Source organism: Hirundo rustica, chromosome 5 (assembly GCF_015227805.2).
Source record: "Hirundo rustica isolate bHirRus1 chromosome 5, bHirRus1.pri.v3, whole genome shotgun sequence".
NCBI classification, from domain to species: Eukaryota; Metazoa; Chordata; class Aves; order Passeriformes; family Hirundinidae; genus Hirundo; species Hirundo rustica.
Window position 1 is genome coordinate 58,409,002 of NC_053454.1, and position 18,839 is coordinate 58,427,840.

The window sequence follows — 18,839 nt, forward strand, 5'->3', positions numbered from 1 at the left end:
ATTCAGGAAAAGATGAAGTAAAAGATTCTACCACTTGACTGACAAAAAAACCTCACGCCCAAAATTTGTTTACGAATACTCTTCAACAATATTAGTAATTGAAGTTAAACAGTGGAAGTACAAGAGGTGGAGTACACAAATGGCAAAATTGTAATTTTTTTTAGTTTCCTGTGCAGGATAGAAACCCAAGCACTGGGAACACCATTTTGCTTCAAATGAAAGCATTCTCACTTCCTCTTTGGCACAGGATTTTCTTCTTCACATAATAAAAAGTTTAAGTTATAAAGCTACTTGAAATTAGATAAAGCCATAGCAAAAATTAAACAGGAATAAAACAACTGATGAGGGAGACGCTGCTGAAGCACTAATATGCTGCCAAACTTCCCCACAGTCATTGATGTCTCTATCAAACCCGAGAAAACTTGTAGATTCATTGTGTATAAAAAGCTGCATTACCTCACCCAGAAGCAATGAAAGCAAGAATAAATTTGAGAGAAAGCAGCCTTCTCGGCACAGCCAACTTGGTGAACTTCAGCCCTGGATTTTCATCATTGTTGCAAGGACAGAAACCAGCCATGTCTGGCCGAGGAACACATACTCCAAGCAACACAGAACACCAACTGCTCCATCTTTATGGCTGGCTTTAAACATGGGACATTAAGGAAGTTCATTTCCAAGGAAGGGAAAGGACAAAGGCCCATGGTTAATTGCAAGGCAAATTTAAACCCATATAGATGAGATTTTATATATAATGCTCTCTGTACCTTGAAGGTGTTGGGGGGTTTATTACACTCAGACCAGCAGGAAAACATTACAGCCCATGTTCTACAAACCAGTAGCTACCCTTTGAACTATTCAAAGAAAACATCTATTTCTTCTTGGGAAACTTTCTGCAATCATCAGGAAAGAAAGAAGAGGCAAATCAAAACTGAATTCATGAATCCAAAGCAATTCCTGGAGAGGCATGTTCCCCTCCACCAACTACTTTTTTTTTTTTTTAAACAAACAAATTTCTAGTGAGGCCATTTGGCATTTTTTAATATGAAACATCACCAGTTCCTCCCTCCGTCATAGGCCGTCACCCTGATGTATTTTCTTTCACAGAACCATCACTTTTGGGACTGAAGAGCCACGGCATTACATTTGACAATCCGTAGTAGATAAAATGAAGGGCATCCAAACAGGCACAAGGTCATTCAGACTTGAATCTTTATGGAGAGCATTTAAATTGTGAATTTAGTATTAAAAAAAAACTGCATTGAAAAAAAAAAATCAAGATTGCATGAAAAGTGCTTTAAGTTGGTATGATTTGGGATAAAATTAGCAAGAATAGTCTCCCTGCCAAGTGCTATAAAATGATGATGCAATAATTTTACCCTTTAAGTTAGCACATGTATGGAAGCGATTAAAATGTTTCCTTTTCAAAATTAAAAAGGAAAACTGCAACAGAGAATATTAAACCACTTCTTGAAGTTAAGGCGTGCAAAGGAACAGCACAAATGCAACCACTCTGATTTCACAGACTAAGGTCTGTTTTGCTCTTTTTTTCTTGATTGAAATACATAGTCAACTGTTTCACACTAAAAATGGCTATGGCATGAGATGAGATGCATTTTTTGGTTTTCTGGTTGCATCTCCACTATGCCTAAATTCTCTAGCAGAGGATTAAGTTGACTAGCCAGGAGGATGCCAAACTGACAGCAAAGTTACAGCACAAAAACTATGTGACACACAAAGCAATACTGCCAAAAATATTAATATTCTCCCCCACGTTTCCCCCAAATGCTTACACAAATGCCAGGTGCTTCACCAAAAGGGAAAACAAAGCGAAAATTCTTCCTCCAGAGAAGCAGTGACACAAACAGGGCGAGAAAAAGGGTGCCATAAATCACATCGTCCAAATATTAAATCTACAGGTTCCACCCTTCCTGAACAGGTTATGAGATACGTAGGACGTTTTCACATGAAAGCTCTCTTTCTGTTTTGCATGAGGATGACTCAGTTGCTCACTTGATCTTGCACTGGGATAGATCTGCAGGAAAACTCTCTGAAGCACAGGGGCGCCGAGGGGAGCCTGTGATCCAACTGTGCTGGAGAATGGATGTCATCAGCCAAGCAGCTCGCAAATAAATGAGAAGAATTATGCTCCAGAAACGGAAGTCCTCAGCTTTGAAGAGACGTGCTCTAGACCTCCCACGGCCTGCAACAAGTCATCTGAATTTCTAAACGCAGGGCCTGCCTTCCAATGCAAAAATTAAGTGACAGAGGTACTGCTTTAGTAACCAGCAGCCATATATAGGGAATCCAACTGGGAATCCCAAATGCTTCATGCAGGGTCACATCCAGACCTGGCAAGACTTAACCTAGCAAGCTTAGTGTTGGTATTGCCAACGGTCAAGCCACGACAGACGGGGAACCAGCTCTGAATTAGCCAGACAGGGACTCCAATCCACAGCTCTGCTTTGCAAAATAACAGACCAGAACTTGGGGGGTGGGGGGGGAGTGGGGGGAAAAAAAAAAAAAAAAAAAAAAAAAAAAGCCTATCCCAAGTTTGGTAACAAATGAGAGGCTGTACCATAGAATAAAGAATACCAAGTAACAAGCAACAAAACAAAAAAAGAATAGGAAATTCATTAGGAAAAAATAAAGACGTCAGCCAATTTTCCCCAAATGACACGGTTTCTGAACAAAACTGACAATAAGAATAGAAAGCCCAGGAAAACCCTGAAAGAACAGACCCCTTGCTAAGTTGTCAGCAGCCGGGCACATAGGACAGGCACACTGAACAGAAAGCAGCAGATTACTCAGTTCCAGAATGAGAGGCTGGTATCAAGGGAGGGCAATAAATAATTTCCAGCCCATTGGCTGTTTAAGCATCCTCCTAATTTACGTCTATTAGGGATATGCATATTGAGATTCGCAAGCCTGACTAGGCTGTAACAAGCCCATATTCAGGGGTTTGAATGAGAGATCTGCCCCAAAGAATATAGTTTTAAAAGCAGTTTTGGGGAAAACCAAAAAAAAAGGAAAGCAATGCAACGAAAAGCTTCCAGGCTGATGGAAGACAAGCCTCAAACCACATGCACAGAGTCCACCACTGATGGAGGCTGAGCATAACCTTACCTTAAGTACAGATTTAAGGTTTCTGAAAAATGAATTCTTATGCTCTTTGGGATACTTCAACTTAGAGTATCAGGGTACCAATCAGAGAAAGTACTCATTACACAACGGACTAATATAGGCTGCCATCTCCACAGGCAGCTGCAGGTGAGGAAGCCACACTGTTTGCTGCCACATCTGGCCCTCAAATCACAAATATTTCTCTGGGTATTTGATTAACAACGAATTTTAAGACTGGAAGAGGACACAGCATTAACAGGCAGTGCTCTAGATTGGTAAACCCAACCAACAAACACTTTTTTTTTTTTATATATCTACTTAGAAAGGAGTCCTACCCATGAAACTGCAACACCCCCCCCCCCCACCCCCCTTCCTTTTTGCTGCTCTCTTTAGGGGGGCTAAAATGGGCAAGAGCCACTCCAAAGGAGCTCACTGTGACCTGCTGGAATAAACCAGACACTGGTAATCTTTAGATGTATTTGTTTAGATATGAAATGAGTGAAAGCAAACTAACATGCAATACACAATACAAACTTCCAAAATTTGTGGGAGAGGCGCAAAGGAGAACTCTTTGAGCACTGAAGATAACAGAGGATTCAAAAATAGGTCACTTCACTTTTCTTAGGAGAAACTGTGCATACTAAAATGACTTTTAAAGGGCTTTTAAACAAGCATCTGTGACCAAATCAGGAGAAAAGCTTTTAAGAGGCATGGTAATAAACCACAGAAACAAGCTGAGAAGGGAAGCTGTAGATCCTCCATTTTTTTGTTACACTCTAAAAAAGACACATGATCTCACTTGGAAGATACCTCAGCTAAAAAAGCCGTGCTTTTGTTAATCACACAGTGCTGCACAGTGGTGGGGTCAGCAGCCAGGATTCAGCAGAATTCAGCAGCCATCGGGCTCTCAAGCAGCTTTTGCCAAGAGCCCAGGTTGTGAGGTGCCCAGCTCCCCTTAGAAGGTTCGTTTCTCCAGGTCTCACAACTTCTTTAAATGTTAGAATACCATCTCAGTTATTCCACCTTCATCAGCTAATGTCATGAAAGCAACAGGTTTTTTTCTAGCTGAAGCTGTATGCATTGACTAATTTTCCTTTTTTTAAAGAATAAAAAGATTACTCCCAATTTATTATTTGCTTCATTTCTTTCCACAAGATGAATAAAGCCAAATGAACGCTATTTCCACAGCCTGAAGAAAGCATATTAGAGTCACTTTCAATGTTAATTTAATATTAATAAAACTGATACTTTCTAAGTTACAGAACATATTTAAGCAGAGAAATGAAGTCTTTTGCTAAACTTCAGTTATTTCTCAGTTTTTCAGAGACAGTATTAGGAGATTTGCCAGAAATGAGCTTATTTCACGATGCCAAAGAGAAACTAAAGTGTATACCACATGTACACCCCTTTTCTGACTAGGGTGAAATCCCCATTATTGGCGGTGTTCTGGTGAATCCTGCATTCAAAGCAGCAGAAAAAAATTCTTGTTATTATTTTAAATGCATATGATTATTTTTCTGTTCAGCTATGCCTGGCCATCTCAAGCATAACTTACAACAGAAATGTGCTGTAGAAGCTTCAAGTTAGACTTCCTCAAGAAAGACTTTCTTCTTGCATTTGTAAATACCTTCTCAAAGCTTCACCATGTCTCCCCTGTCTAACATTTAAATTATGATCCAAATATTCAGATGTCAGTATTAAAAAAAAAAAAAAGAAAAAAAAAATTGTAAACACCTTTTCAGTGTATGGGATCAAGATATAAAAGTTAACCCACCAGTGACAGATCTCCAAGAGTCTATAATCTTTTCACAAAAACTGATGTCTCTGCCTGCCAGCAGCTCATGCAAGCTACAAGGAGTTAAAATCTCGCACTGCATGGCTGGGATTATTTGCTGATGCTCTAACACCAACCAAAACCCGCAGCCAATGCATATTTGCTGCTGTAGAACAAATATTTAACTGCTAATATTTAATTTAAAACTAACACTTCCCTAAAATAAAACACATCTATATGCATTAAGTCCATATGCATCAAGTATAACAGCCTCCAAAAGCTGTCATTCAGGAACAAAAAACCCCAAACCTTGAAATCAACAACTTGGCTTTCTGTGGGCACCACAAAGATCACTCATCAATAGATAAAAAATAAGGAAATTAAAATTAACCCCAGAAATACCATTTATTTGTGCAGGCCAATGCCACTCCAGAACAAACGAAATACTCTTTTCCACGTGAAGAAATCTGTTTGAATGCATCCATACTGAAGTCAACAGGGTTGCACAGTGGGGCAGCAGAACCTGCAGACCAGAGAGCTGCCCAGAGTTGGCCTGGGACAAGGCTTATCTAAATTCTGATGAAGAAGCACTGACTGAAGGAAGGAAACCTGACTGTCTGACCTCAGAATCAGATTGCTGCAAGATAAAGCATCACCCAACCAGCTGAAGAGAGAGGACATCCAATGAAAGGAATTGCCAACGTCACACTGGGTTTATGAACCTTTGTCAGCTGAACTGCAATCAATTTTCACAGTGTTGACATGTATTTCTAAAGTGAGCCTGAAAAAAAGACCCTTAAGATTGAGTATTAAAGTCAGCCTAAAACTAAACAGCAAAGCATTCTGAGCACACATTTTGAGTGTGATCTACAGCTTGAGCTTGCTCTGCCTCCTTCACCCACCTCAGACTCCTCAATACTGGAATCAGTGCAAAGCCTCAGCTCCACATGGCACAGGTGCAACTACGAGGAGTATGTGATGAAATCAGGAGAGAAGAGGTGCTTGTCCACACCCACCTCCTGCAGCATACTCATGGCCCCTCGGGGCAGAGGTGGCCCATACACTGAAAAGCACCTTGGCTGTGCTCGTATTCCATACAGGAAGCACTGCAGTATTCAGCTTTTCATTTAAAAAAAAAAAAAAAAAAAAAAAAAAAAAAAAAAAAAAAAAAAAAAACAAAAAAAAACACAACCAAAACAAAAACACAACCCAGCCCAACATTAAAGAAACATGACAGACTGCATCTTTTCATTGGCTTTCTTCAGCCATGACATTTGGGAATGGAGAGAAATACAGGTCAGTTCCATGTACCTCAATGGTTTAGGGAGAAATAACTGTAAAAAAATACAGGATGATGAGAAAGAGCCTCTTAGAAATGTAAGACTATTTAAGGAGATCAATCATTAAAGGAGAGAGAATTATTATTTTGAAATATACTATAAACAACTTGGTCAAATCCTCCTGTTGTGACCTAGACAGAAATGCACGCTGCCTCAACAGGAACAATTCCCTACTGCAAGATATGAGCAGCCTTGAACATTTACTGTGGATGTTCACATGCATATTTATGAGAAATACGCACTTCCAGCTAGTTTGCCTGCTGACTGGCATCAGTCAGTCACATGCAGAAAGTGAAAGAAGAAGGTGAGCAGTGGCCACGTGAGGCATTTTCTACAGAAGCATTGGGAAGTTGAGACAGGACAGCAGCAGCTGCCTCTTCAGAGCCAACAACATCTTTAAGCAGCACGAGAGTGTGTGTTGCTGTGCCAGCAAATATGCTTTAGAGATGCATGCTTAGCAGATCCAGGCATATCCCAAAACGCTACCCTGAAACTGCAGGGGTAATAGCTGCCCAATGTTTATTTTCTGCACATGCTCAGGCTAGGCAGGGAGGTTACAGAGCTTCAGAATCAGTCGGAGAAAACAGGTCCATGCTATCAATGATGTTAATTAATATAGTCTCTAAAATATACTCCCCCTTAGCTTTCCTCCGTGCTCCAACCCTCCCCCCAAAACACCTGGTCCTTGAAAAGCCCTTCAACTGCAGTGGTAAAGCACGGAATACAGTCAAGCAAGTATTTTATATGTAAAAATGTGGTTTAGGTTTCAGAAACGAGACCTTGCAAATAATGGATGAGGAAGCAGAACGTTGTACAAATGTCAGCTTTTCCTCTGCAGCATCCTCCTAGGTTTCTGTTACAGTTATACAGGCAGAATTGCAGCAGCTCGTCAGGGTTGGTCAAAATCCAGACTGTGGTCTCATTCTGCTAAGGATGGTACTCAACACACGCGGAAAAACATTTCAACTCATCCATTAGCTAAACCTCATCAAAAAGTAAAACTGAAATAAAATATGACAATACATTTTTGGCCTATTTCCAAAGTTTTGCTTTGCTCACGGCATTAAACTTTTAAGGTGTTGAATACTATTTGGATTGCTTTAAGTGTCTTTTTCCAAACGCAAATAAATAACCTCTAAAAATATTTTCCATGGATTTACTGCTCATTAAAAATAAAGAAAACTCCCTGTCAGCTCATGAGAATGACAAACCCACCAGAAATTTTATTTTCAATGAAAAATCCATCCAAATAAAGCTTGTACAAAAAAAAAAAAAAAAAAAAGAGAGAGAAAAAAACAACAGGAAGTTCTCCCTGGCCAGGAGGCCAAGCCAGCTCCCATCATCCTCGGTCCAAATCCTGATCTTTACTTCAGCATTTATCTCCTTGCTCTCAACACAAACACCTATTTATTACCATGGAAAAGGGCACAAGGAAACTGCTGGAAAGTCCCTATATATTGCAAAGGAAAGCACAGCTGGAATGGTAAGGATGAATGGCTGCAGATTGCTTAGGAGATGATGCACCAAAAAGCAGGAGACAGTGTGGGACCTTTAAAGGATTTCATTGCTTAGCTGGAGCTAAGCAGTCCAGACAAACCTTAGCTGTATTTGATAAAGATCAAACGCTCTCCACACCCATCCTTCCCAAAATACACAATAACAGTCCAGCATGACCATCTCCCTCAGATTCAGGTTGTCAGAGAAAAGGCCAAGACACTGCTTTAACCTTTTACACAGCCACATGTTAACTGGAATTTAAGTGCTGCAAGCAATTGCACTACTCAACATTCCTGTATATTTGGGCACTCATTTTCCACCTCAACAAAGAGAATAGAATCAGAGAATGGTTTGGGCTGGAAGCAGCCTTAATGATCAATATGCAGAAAATTTATTGCAGCCACCCATCCTGGCTAAGATACCAATTCTTGGGGTATAACAATTATCCATGCACAAGCAAGTAAAATAAATCCAATCCTGTAATCCATACACAGCACTTTATCACACGAATTCCTGTAAAACTGAGAGCAGTTCTGAGACAAAACTACTGAGGACATAATTAGAGATGCAAATGGTAACTCGGAACTTTTAGTACTAAACATTGCACTGTAAAATTAGCAAGACGAACTTAGTTAAGCGCAGCAGAAAAAGCAGCTCCCAACTACGCTTCTCACCCCGGTATACATGTGAAAAAAATGGAAGCCAAGAGAAAGTTTTATTAATTAGAAGTGTTAAAACACAAGAAAGGCGAAGTACAAACCATCATTAACACGAATAAATAAAAAAAAAACCCCGAAACTCATTTAACTTCACTGGAACAAACAAAAAAGGTACCAATAGCCATATTAAAATCGTGGAACTGCTGCTAGTAGTAAAAAAAAAATAATAAAAAAAAAAAATCCCCATACCCAGACATATAAGAGATATTTTTGTTTAGTATCTGATTAGTTAATATTAGACAGCATCTCTAAACATCTAGCTCTTTCAGATAGTGAGGTCCAAATAACTCACAACAAAAAACACTCAAGAGATTTTTTTATCTGAGTTATTAACACCCCTTTTCAGAAAGTCGTAGAGTATCAGGGAAGTTCCAAAAGCCTGGAAGAAAACTGGGATTGCTGCAATACTTAAAATGATAATTGCAGAAAATAACTTTATGATAGCCTGTCATCTGAATACTGAGCCCATCAAAATAGTGAGAAGTTTGATTTAGGATTTTATTAATAAGACTTTAATTAATAAGCATTGAGTAATTAAAGCAATTAATATCAAACAAGCTCATGAAAAGTAAGTCCTGTCAAACTAATTAATTTTTTTTGACAGAACTCTAGTTTTTTTACTTGTTTTTAGCTGCAAAGACAAGCATTGATGAGATATGCTACTCCCGCACAGAACTTGACTCTGTCCCACACATTTTGATTAAGAAAATGGGAAGATCACTATTTTTTTGAGGCACTGGACAATAGCCAAGCATTTGTCTAGAAGACTCAATTTAAAAAAAAAAAAAAAATATATATATATATATATATATATATATAACAAACCCGGAAATGAAAACAAACGCTGAGGACAATTCTCTTCTGCTTGTGCAACCACATGTAATTGCCATTCTAATTTTCCCAATATCCTCTTAACACACCTCAAAAGACAATATTGACTGAATTAAATATTAAATACCCATGCAACTCATCAGAATAAAAAGCCAAGAAGCTTCCATGTTTGTGATTCCTGTCCTGCACTATTTCCACACGATGTGAGGAAATGGCCTCGAGTTGCACCAGGGGAGGTTTAGATTGGCCATTAGGAAAAACGTCCTCACAGAACGGGCTGCCAGACAGCAACAGGCTGCCCAAGGAAGTGGAGGAATCACCACCCCCAGAAGGGGTCAAAAGAAGGGGCACCTGGGACGTGGTTTAGTGGTGGCAGAGCTGGGTTAAACGTCACACATCATTCCCAGCCTTAACCATTCTGTGATTCTAGCTTCCAACTGGCTTGTGCTTTTCAAGCGGCAAAATGGTGACCGTTAAGCCGGAAGATTAAACACTCAAAACCAAAACTGACAGAAGAGATGCCAAAAGAAACTGAAAAATGAAACAGTCAGAAATAAGGCAGAAAGAAGCACTGCAAAATTCAAGAGAAACTTGAGGAACCCTTTAGATGAAATTACTGCACAGGGCCTAATACGAAGTAAACGAGACCCTCTGCAACTGGCTTGAACATTCTGGTTTTCCAACTCTAAGCTCGGTACCTTGTGGATAAGTATATGTCTGTCTTTTTCCTGCATTTTTTGAGCTCCAGAAGTGTGACTAAATACCAACATAAATAGTACCAAATTATACACTGTCAGAGTGTCTAAGTTGTATAATAGAACCCCTGCTAAAACACAACCTCAGCAGACTTCTATGTTATTATGCTTCCTCAATACACGTTTTTTGAAGTTAAAGACCACTGGAAATAGCAGAGCTGGTCTTAATACATATCAGACATGCATTTCAGATATATATCAGTAACAGGTAAGGCAATAGAAAGGCTGCTAGTCCCTAGACTGAATTTCATGAGGCCCACCCCTCCAGGTCCCTCTGGATGCATCCCTTGCCTCCAGCACTAAGCTCTACCGCTCAGCTGGATACCAACTTAATTACTTTCTTTTTCTTACAGTGAACAGTATACAGCAAAGCCTACTCAACCTTTTCAGGGTTTTATTTCAAGGTGGAAGTGAAACTAAATTAGAATTCCAAAAATAATTACAATTTCACAGACCTTTGCCTAACGCACAGGTGCTACAGAAACCTATTGATGTTACTACTTCAACAAAAGACTTTTCTGATATGTTCTTAGAACATAACAAAAACACTAAGGATTCCTGTGGGAAATTCAACATGTTGGACAAGAAAGAGGGATTTTTGGATCTCTGATTTCAAAGCGTATTAGTTGCTCCATCAAATAAGAAACTAACAACTCCTACAATCTTATAGGGGGAAAAAAAAAACCCCAAACAACCCCCCCTCTTTCTGTATCTCAAAGCAATCAAAGATTTTTGCAATCAGCCTGCTAGATAGCTATAGTCTTGATCCAAAACTGATCTCCTGGAATAGAAAACAGTTCAAGAACTGTTTAGGCTTTAACAACAGCAAAAACTCAATGTCATTGCAGCTCTAAAAACAGTTAAAAAATAATTATGGGATACTGTTGAAGACAGTTATAAAAAAAATGCCATTCTACTTGTGAAGTTAAATGCATAGCAACAATGGATGGATCCATGAGGGGATCCATGCAAGAGCATTGCACAAAAACATCATGAAAATTGAATGGATAAGAACAAAATTCTTTAAACATGCAGCGTTAGAAACTCTGGAAATACAAACCCTATTCTAAACCATATCAGTAAAAAACCAAACAAAAAACCCCAACAAACAAAAAAACCCAAATGAACAAAACAAAACAAACAAAAAAAACCCCAAAAAAACCTCCCATAAGCATGACCTAAATTTACTGTATTCAGACTGTACAACATTCTCTGTAAACATTCTCTAGCTAGAGGTTGATAATCTAGCCCCTAGAAATCAGGCCAGAGCAAGAATAATATGTTCTGCTACCAAAATATTATTTTATTAACAAAAAAACAAGCAGATGTCTTATTTAGACTGAGACAGGAGATAGGAAAACACAAACTCCAACAACTGCAGCAACACAATCCCTCCTTCTGACTAGGTAAAAGCTCCCCACATGGAATATCCCTCAAAAACCCTAACAAGCCAAGAGTGCCTGAAGTCAGGTGTCTCCACATCCCTCTTTTTAACATCATAATGATGAAATTAAAGAAGATGAAGACCACTTTTTACTACCTTTGAAAGGATCCTAGACTCTGCACCCCTCCTTGGGTTGCTCGGTCTTTTAAGATCTTTCTCTCTCTACCCACACCTTCCCTTAATTTGCAAATTGAAACTGTCAAATGCACTATGCGAAGGCAAGACATCAGAAACAAAATCAAACTAATTCACATATGCAACAAGAACATGGGCATCAATAGCTGAAAGAATAAATGCAGGAGTAACAAATCCAAGGAGGAAAAATTCTCTGAAGATGCAAAAATTAATGGTGATTAATTAATGAATGACCCAGCACAGGTTCGAGGCAAGCTGTGAACATTTATTCACAAAAATGGGGTTTTCTTTCCTTTTTAATTTTGGATTAATAGAAACTTGTCTGTCTCTGGGAAAAAAAAAAAAAAAAAAAAACACAAAAAAAAAAAAAAAAAACCCACACCAAACCAAAAAACCAAACCAACCCAAAAAAACCACCTGTAACACCCAAAAAAGACCAAAATCCAGACCAAAACACCCCAACAGCTGCCCCGTCAGGAGCTCAAACCTCCCAGGTTTTCCTTCAGTACAAAGGAGAAAAAAAAAAAAAACAACAACCAAGCTCCCAGTACCCCCTTCATAACTTTTTGCTGACAGAAGGAAAACCCTTGGAAAAAGTGAGTTGTCAGACCAAGAGGGAGCCACACGGACACCGAGTATTTTCATAAATTCTATTTTCATCTATTATTTTATTGCTATACTTTAAAAAGCTTGCTTAGGTCACTTTGTTTGTTGTATAGGTAACGAATACTGATATGAATACAAACTGCATTTAGCATGGTATCACTATAGTATTTTTAACAAACCAACTTATTCCTCTAGCACATCCTATTGTATAGCTTTCCATCCAACTCAAAAAAGCTGGTACCAAATACCAATGCTTTCAGAGATGTCACAATAAAACAACTTTCACCAGAACAAGAAATGTAATTACATAATTTTTCTTTTTTTAATTTTTAATCCTCCTCTTTGCTTTGGCTTTGATGAAGACTGCTGATGGCCTGTCAAATTAAAAATGGAAGAAAAAAAACAAAATCAATGCTGAATTTTCAACTAAATTTTCAATTTATGGGGTTTTAGCTTCCTTGGTGATATGCCTCCCACAGGGCCCAAAAGCATAGTGCCATGCCTGGCTCTTGACCCAAGGGATGTTTGTAACATCCCTTTGTGCTTCCTGCAAGGATCCCTGCCTATACTTTCACTCAAGACCCCCTAAGGATGGTAGAGAGAATCAGACAAGGATTATTTTGCATGCTACTCAAGCTTTCATGTAACTTTTTCGCAAAAAATGGATCAGGAACAGAATTAACTGCCTTCAGCAGAAAGACAGGCTACAGCAAATAAATTTAATCTGCTTTTACTGTAGTTGCTTTTCCCACTGTTTTTGAAACTGTGTTTAAAGCATTCCAGAAGCCCCAAATTTGACATCCTGAACCACTCAGAGATATTTCTTCAGATAGGAACTGAAAGGCTTCTCTATTTTCCAGAAGAACATTATAATAAGGGGGCTTTTAATCCAGAAACACACACAATAAAGCTGGCCTTCTCATCCCACATGGCTTCCCAGGATGAAGTGGGCAACATCCTGCTCTCCCACCCCTCCCACAGACACAGGCCCCATCTGGAAGCTCAGCCCCTGGATGCCGCAGGCGAGCGCTTCGGTGTCCCAGCACCACTGCCAACAGTCCAAAACCAGATGCAGCAGTCAGATCTGGTCTAGCCAAGTTCTCCCTTTGTTTGCAACCATCTGTCTCGGCTTTTTTCTCCGAGATTCAGGTGGTTTTAGAGTCTTTTTGCCCTCTGCAAAGCTCTGAGCCAAACGCAAGAAAGAGACGGAGTCTTCAGGTTCTGATTTGTCAAGGTTGCGCCCTTCGTTTATTGTTTCTTATCTTACAATTGTCTCAGTGCCCAGCAAAGGTCTGTGCACCTGCTCGGGCATCTGGTGACTCCTCGACTCCTCCCAGACTGGGCTGTCGCTATCTTTTATACTAATTGCTACGTGTTCTTTATTTATCATTATTTGCCAATACCTATCACTTATACTAAAAAGGTCATCCCTACTTTGACCCAATCTCTTGAAACTACTTTGTGCCACCGTCACTGCAGAAAATGGAGTGAGGGAAGAAGAAAGAAGAAGCAGGGGACAATGCCCCAAATCCTCCATCTTGCCCCCATTCACTTCCATACTAAAACCCCAAACCTACTGTTTTCTCACCCTGTGACAAGCTAAACTACTATCTTTCACACTCTTGTGGCTTGCAATCCATCCCGCAGTGCAGGAAGCCTTTCCCATGGACTGAGATCAAAGCCAATGTCCCTCTGGGCTCTGGGCCAGGGTCCCAGACCCCCCCTGTCCAGGTCTCTGACCCTGCAGGGCAGCCAAAGGAATGCCCTGGACTCTAACACATCTGGACTTTCCTGCTAGAAATCTCACTGGAGGTGGTGCCCAGCAGGGCGGCAAGGCCGCAATTCCCGTCTCTGCGGAGGGGAAGCGTTCAGCACAGCACTCACTATGGGCCACGTTTACAAAGCCTTGACTTAAATATACCACCACCTCTGCTGAAAGCCGGGGAAGACCAAAAAAAATGCTCAGTTAAGTACTGTGTGATAACAAGTTACTGCGAATCAGCCGCCAAACACAGTAATTGCACATGCTCGCTCTTTAACTCAAGTGACCCTGCTTTTGCCAGGGGCGAAAAATGCACATGCAATTACATAAATAGCTGATGAACTGTAACTTGTTTGTGCATCTGGAACAGTGGGTGTTTCTGGAAATCCTGTCATGTGCAGACTTACATACTTGGGCACCTTAATTACTTTTTCAACCCTCCCTTGTAATGTCCACTAGTATCCCCCTCCACTCTTGGGCAGTGGCAGGAAGGTCCTGTGACATTTCCATGTGCTCCATCACTCAGAGAAGCGCCCAGAAGCCCCACCAAGGTGCCACAGCAGATGTGCATCACCTTCATCGTGCTGCATAAGCCAAGCAGCCCAAACTCCACTCAATTCTGGAAAAGCTGCCTGAACAAGGGACATACAGAAGCTGAAACAGCAAGATACTACAAATTTTATATGCCAACAGTCCCCAAAGTACTCCTGTGCATTTACACATGTGTTTTCCACTACTAATTCTAAAAAAACCTGCAGTGAGAGGAAAAACTTCAGCTGTTTTAAGAACTGACCTCCAGCCAGGAGGACAGGACTAAACACTCACCCAGACGTAAGGCACGTCACGTAACCACAACAGCAGCCATGGCCAACTTGCCTTTAGATGTACTTGCAGCGATTTGAAACTCTGAATAGGTGTCACCCACGTTTAAGCCTGTTGCAATAAACAGTGTCAAGAGGCAAACGTCAGTCCGGGATTCCAGCTCCGGACTGTGTGCAGGAAGAGCCGGCAGCAGCCGTGCTGGCACATCAGCCTTTCCCAGATGGACTCGCAGGGAGCCCCTGGATGGGCTGACACCCCCGCTCTGCTGCCTGCCACGAGCCAGCTGCAACTGACTGGATGGATCACACATTGCAGGGAAACCAGCAGAGCGGGAATTTACTTGCACCCTTGAGAAATGCTCTTTGGACAACAAAACACAACCCCCTAATTGGAGTTCCCAGTGCCGTGGTCTTTAACGACCTCAGCAGCAGAAGAGCAAGTTTACTGGCATTGCATGCACGTGAAACCATGAACAGGTAATACTCCAAACTGGGAGTGTTATCAAGTGAAGTGATGTGCTTGCTGAAAAACTGCAGATGCCAACTGCTGGTACACTTTTGGCTTAGGGAGGACTTCTCAGATCCTCTGCAACATAATATAAATCATATTTACAAATCAAAAGACATGAGTAGTCTCATATGTCAAGGCACAGTGATTTACAGGCACTTACGTATTCTCACTTTTCAAAGTATGTCATCAGATGCCCCAGCACCAAGTCAGAAATACAAAGATAATATCCTAAAGAACTTATTTCTATTTGCTTCCATTTTAAGTTCTGGACATGCAGAGTAGATATTTTCATTCATCTACACTTTAGCACCTTTCTCTGGGTTTTCAATCTCTCTTCTTTCAACATGCTAGGGTGCAGGAAAATAATTAACAGATATAAATTACAGCTGCCTCACGGATAGAAGTGATAGCGTAGAAGAGAAGCTAAACATAGATGATACAAGCAGATTGAGCAATGTGTGCAATGTACTGAGATGCATTTCCATGTGTTTTTCGATTCACATCTTCTTGTATAAGGACACATGCAAAGAGCACGATTCAAAAAACACAGGAAGCAGTCAAGCAGCATCTCCAAACTGGCACCACTGAAAGAAGCGATACTTCCTGAAATAAGGAAAGAGAAGTAAGGGCTGTTTTGCAAACCAGCAACACAATAGTGGCCTCCATAAAAACTGACTTGAAAAGGAATTTGCAGTCACTGGAGATACAGCCCTGAGGCTGCCTGCCCTCCTCAGGCAGCTCAGTTTGCAGTGACTTCCTCTAAATGAAACCATTCCAGACTCTTTTTGCTGAAACACCAGATCCCTACAGTAGCTTCAGCCACAGCACAGGCTCTCGGCAGCAAGGCACCATACCCAAGCTGAACACCATGAGCACATTTTTCTTTCAGAAAGAAGGAACAAAGCGCAGTGGATGAGGGGAGACACTGTTCTGGCACCAATGATACCTTTAATCAATACACCTATCAGCATATCGATTAAATTTAATCAAAATGCCAAAGAAGTATCGTCACAGGTACGGGACAAAAGGGCAGCAGTCTGTTGGTGGCTGCACACAAGCGCAAAGCAATAAAAAGAAAACAGAGGCAGAACCACAGAGGTTCATAGCTACAGAGGAGTCACATCTACACAAAGAGAAGGAGTGGTGTTAAGTTTGTTCTGATATAAAAGGCGTGTCAGGCCAAGACTTGCTGCACATCTCCACAGTGAAGTGACACTGGCACGACTCTGCAGGATTGCCAGCAGTGGCCAAGGCTGGCAGCCAGGACACATCCCCCCACACCCTGGGGCATCCTAGGTGCCAGCCTGATACTCCCATGTCCCTGCATATTTGCTATTTCTGTTATTCAGGGCAGCTAAACTGAGCTAGCACAGGGACGTACCCACGTGCCATAACAAAATACCACCCTTTTGCAGCTTAAATAAACATGTACCTTAGGGCAACAGGAATAGAAAGAGAGATCAGACAGCAACAACAGAACAGGAGCTTACAAAGGCCATAGGTAACCTGGTGTTAATCAGAAACAAAATCACAAACAAATAACACCCCGCTTTTTTGGTAAGGTCAGTAACAATGACCTCCAGACCATGGCCCCTCACACAATTTCCCTCCATTCTGACTGGGAGGTGAAGTAGCAGTGGCATTAAAACAGAGCAGGATACAGGGTAAAATTTAACAATCTGCCTCTTTAAAGGCAAGATATAACTTTCACAGTTGTGCTGGTTATTTAATCACAGTCCAAAAAACCTGAAGTGGTTTGGTGAAGTTTTTAATGGACAAAATATCTCTATCATAGGAAGAGCAGGCAAATCAGCTAGGCTTATCTCAAGCTTTCAGCAGATTAACAGAAAACCTCTAAAACAAAACTACAAGTCTGTCAGTGGAAAGGCTGGTACAGAATCGTCAAGTTTTTTGTCAGGCTACCAGAATACACTGACTCTCAACTATTATTTGGAATACAGTAGAGCCTGAGGCCACCAGTGCTAAATTATGTCACATCTGATTTTGGATTTCTGTCTAGGAGCTTATTTAAAAGAAAAAAGAACAAAAACCAAAAAAAACCAAAACAAAACAACAAAAACACACACACACACACAAAAAAAAAACAAAAAAAACAAAAAACCCACCCAAACAAACAACACAAACACACAGCCACACAACAACAACAAAAATCTCACAAATCCTCTGGCTTAAGATTCCAACCAACATATGATGTTCATATTAGAGAGGGTAAAGAAACAGAACACAGCTTGGCATGGCTGCACAGCAAGGCCAACAGCAAAGCCCATGCCATGATGCAGTCCTGTAGTCCCTGGGGTCATTTCCTATCACCTTTACCTTCCTGGCACCATTTGCCAAGTCAATCAATACATCAATAGACCCTTTTTTAAACTGCTGAAAGAACCTGGTAACGTGGAAGTTTCATCCTGCCCCCAAAGGACCTGTTGCAGTCTGAGGAGGTGAACCTCCAGGGCAGTCCAGCCAATTTAGGGAAGCAGCACTCCCAGGCTGCTCCCCTGCCTCAGAAGCTGCTCTCCCATACAGGGACGTGGCCACTGCAGCCACCAAAAACTCCAGCATCCTCCTGACCGTCTACTCACCAGAGGAACTGAGGGAGGAGTGACAAGAGGAGACCCTCAGAGGCTGGAAGCTCAGGTGCTGCACACTCTGACCACTGCAGCCCCCCATATCTAAAGCATCAGTTTTAGCACATAAACTGGCCCCCCACCACAGCACATTCACCGCTTGGTCAAATCAGCGCTCTGCAGACACCTGACCCAGCCTAGGGAGACCCAGCACACTGCCAAACAACATTTCCAGGTCTTGCCATGGAGAGATTACTAACCTGCCCATCCCAGCTCAGGATGACCAGCAGCACCACTCCTGCTGCCGACCCCGCAGGCTCCGTGGGGAGGAGGAGGAGGAGCGAATCCCCCCCACCACCAGCTGCCTGCATCCCAGCGATGTCCTCAGCCCCCTTCCAACCTGCTGCTTCCCAGCTGGAGCGGGTCAGCCAGCAGAGCCAGCCCACCCCGAGAGAGGGCACTTCACTCCGTGCAAAGCAGCCTCCTCACAGCTGCTGAGCATTGAGAAAATTGTCTGCGGTATCACGGGTTACGAGCAAAAGTTTTTTAGAATAATCCATGCCAGCTGCGGAGAGCAAGCAAAGGAGTGTAAGTCACCTGTGAATTTGATCCTGGGGAAAAAAAAGCAGCAACAGTGATTTGAAGGAGAACACAGGCTACAATTACAAAATATTAGAGATAAGTGATTTCATTATTTGCACAAATTTCTGTGTAGACAAAAAAGTCAGTAAGGCACTGCTAAGTGCCTCAACTAGGTTAAAATTCAATTATGCGTACATTTTTACCACCTGAAAATTAGATTAGTACATTTTTCAACCAGCAGTAATCGGCTATTCTACACTTTTTTTTTTTTTTTCCTCCAGTCAATAAATACAAGACAATGATTGTCCAAGATTTGAAATGCAATTTGTCCTAATAAACTTATCTAGGGATTTAAAA

The 18,839-nt window shown here is 41.2% G+C and overlaps 1 protein-coding gene across 6 annotated transcripts in view; it reads right to left on the minus strand.

Annotated features, from left to right (window-relative positions):
- The window catches only part of NR3C2 (nuclear receptor subfamily 3 group C member 2), a 191,875-nt gene that overhangs the window by 108,379 nt on the left and 64,657 nt on the right, over window positions 1-18,839 (minus strand). The window contains exon 1 of one of the 6 annotated variants that reach the window (XM_040064078.2): window positions 18,161-18,342. The exons of the other annotated variants lie outside the window; for them this stretch is intronic. Within the exon in view, the coding sequence (XP_039920012.1) occupies window positions 18,161-18,168 (8 nt within the window). The 5' untranslated portion in view covers window positions 18,169-18,342. Of the gene's footprint in view, window positions 1-18,160; window positions 18,343-18,839 lie in introns of those variants that run through there. 6 annotated transcript variants of the gene reach the window in all.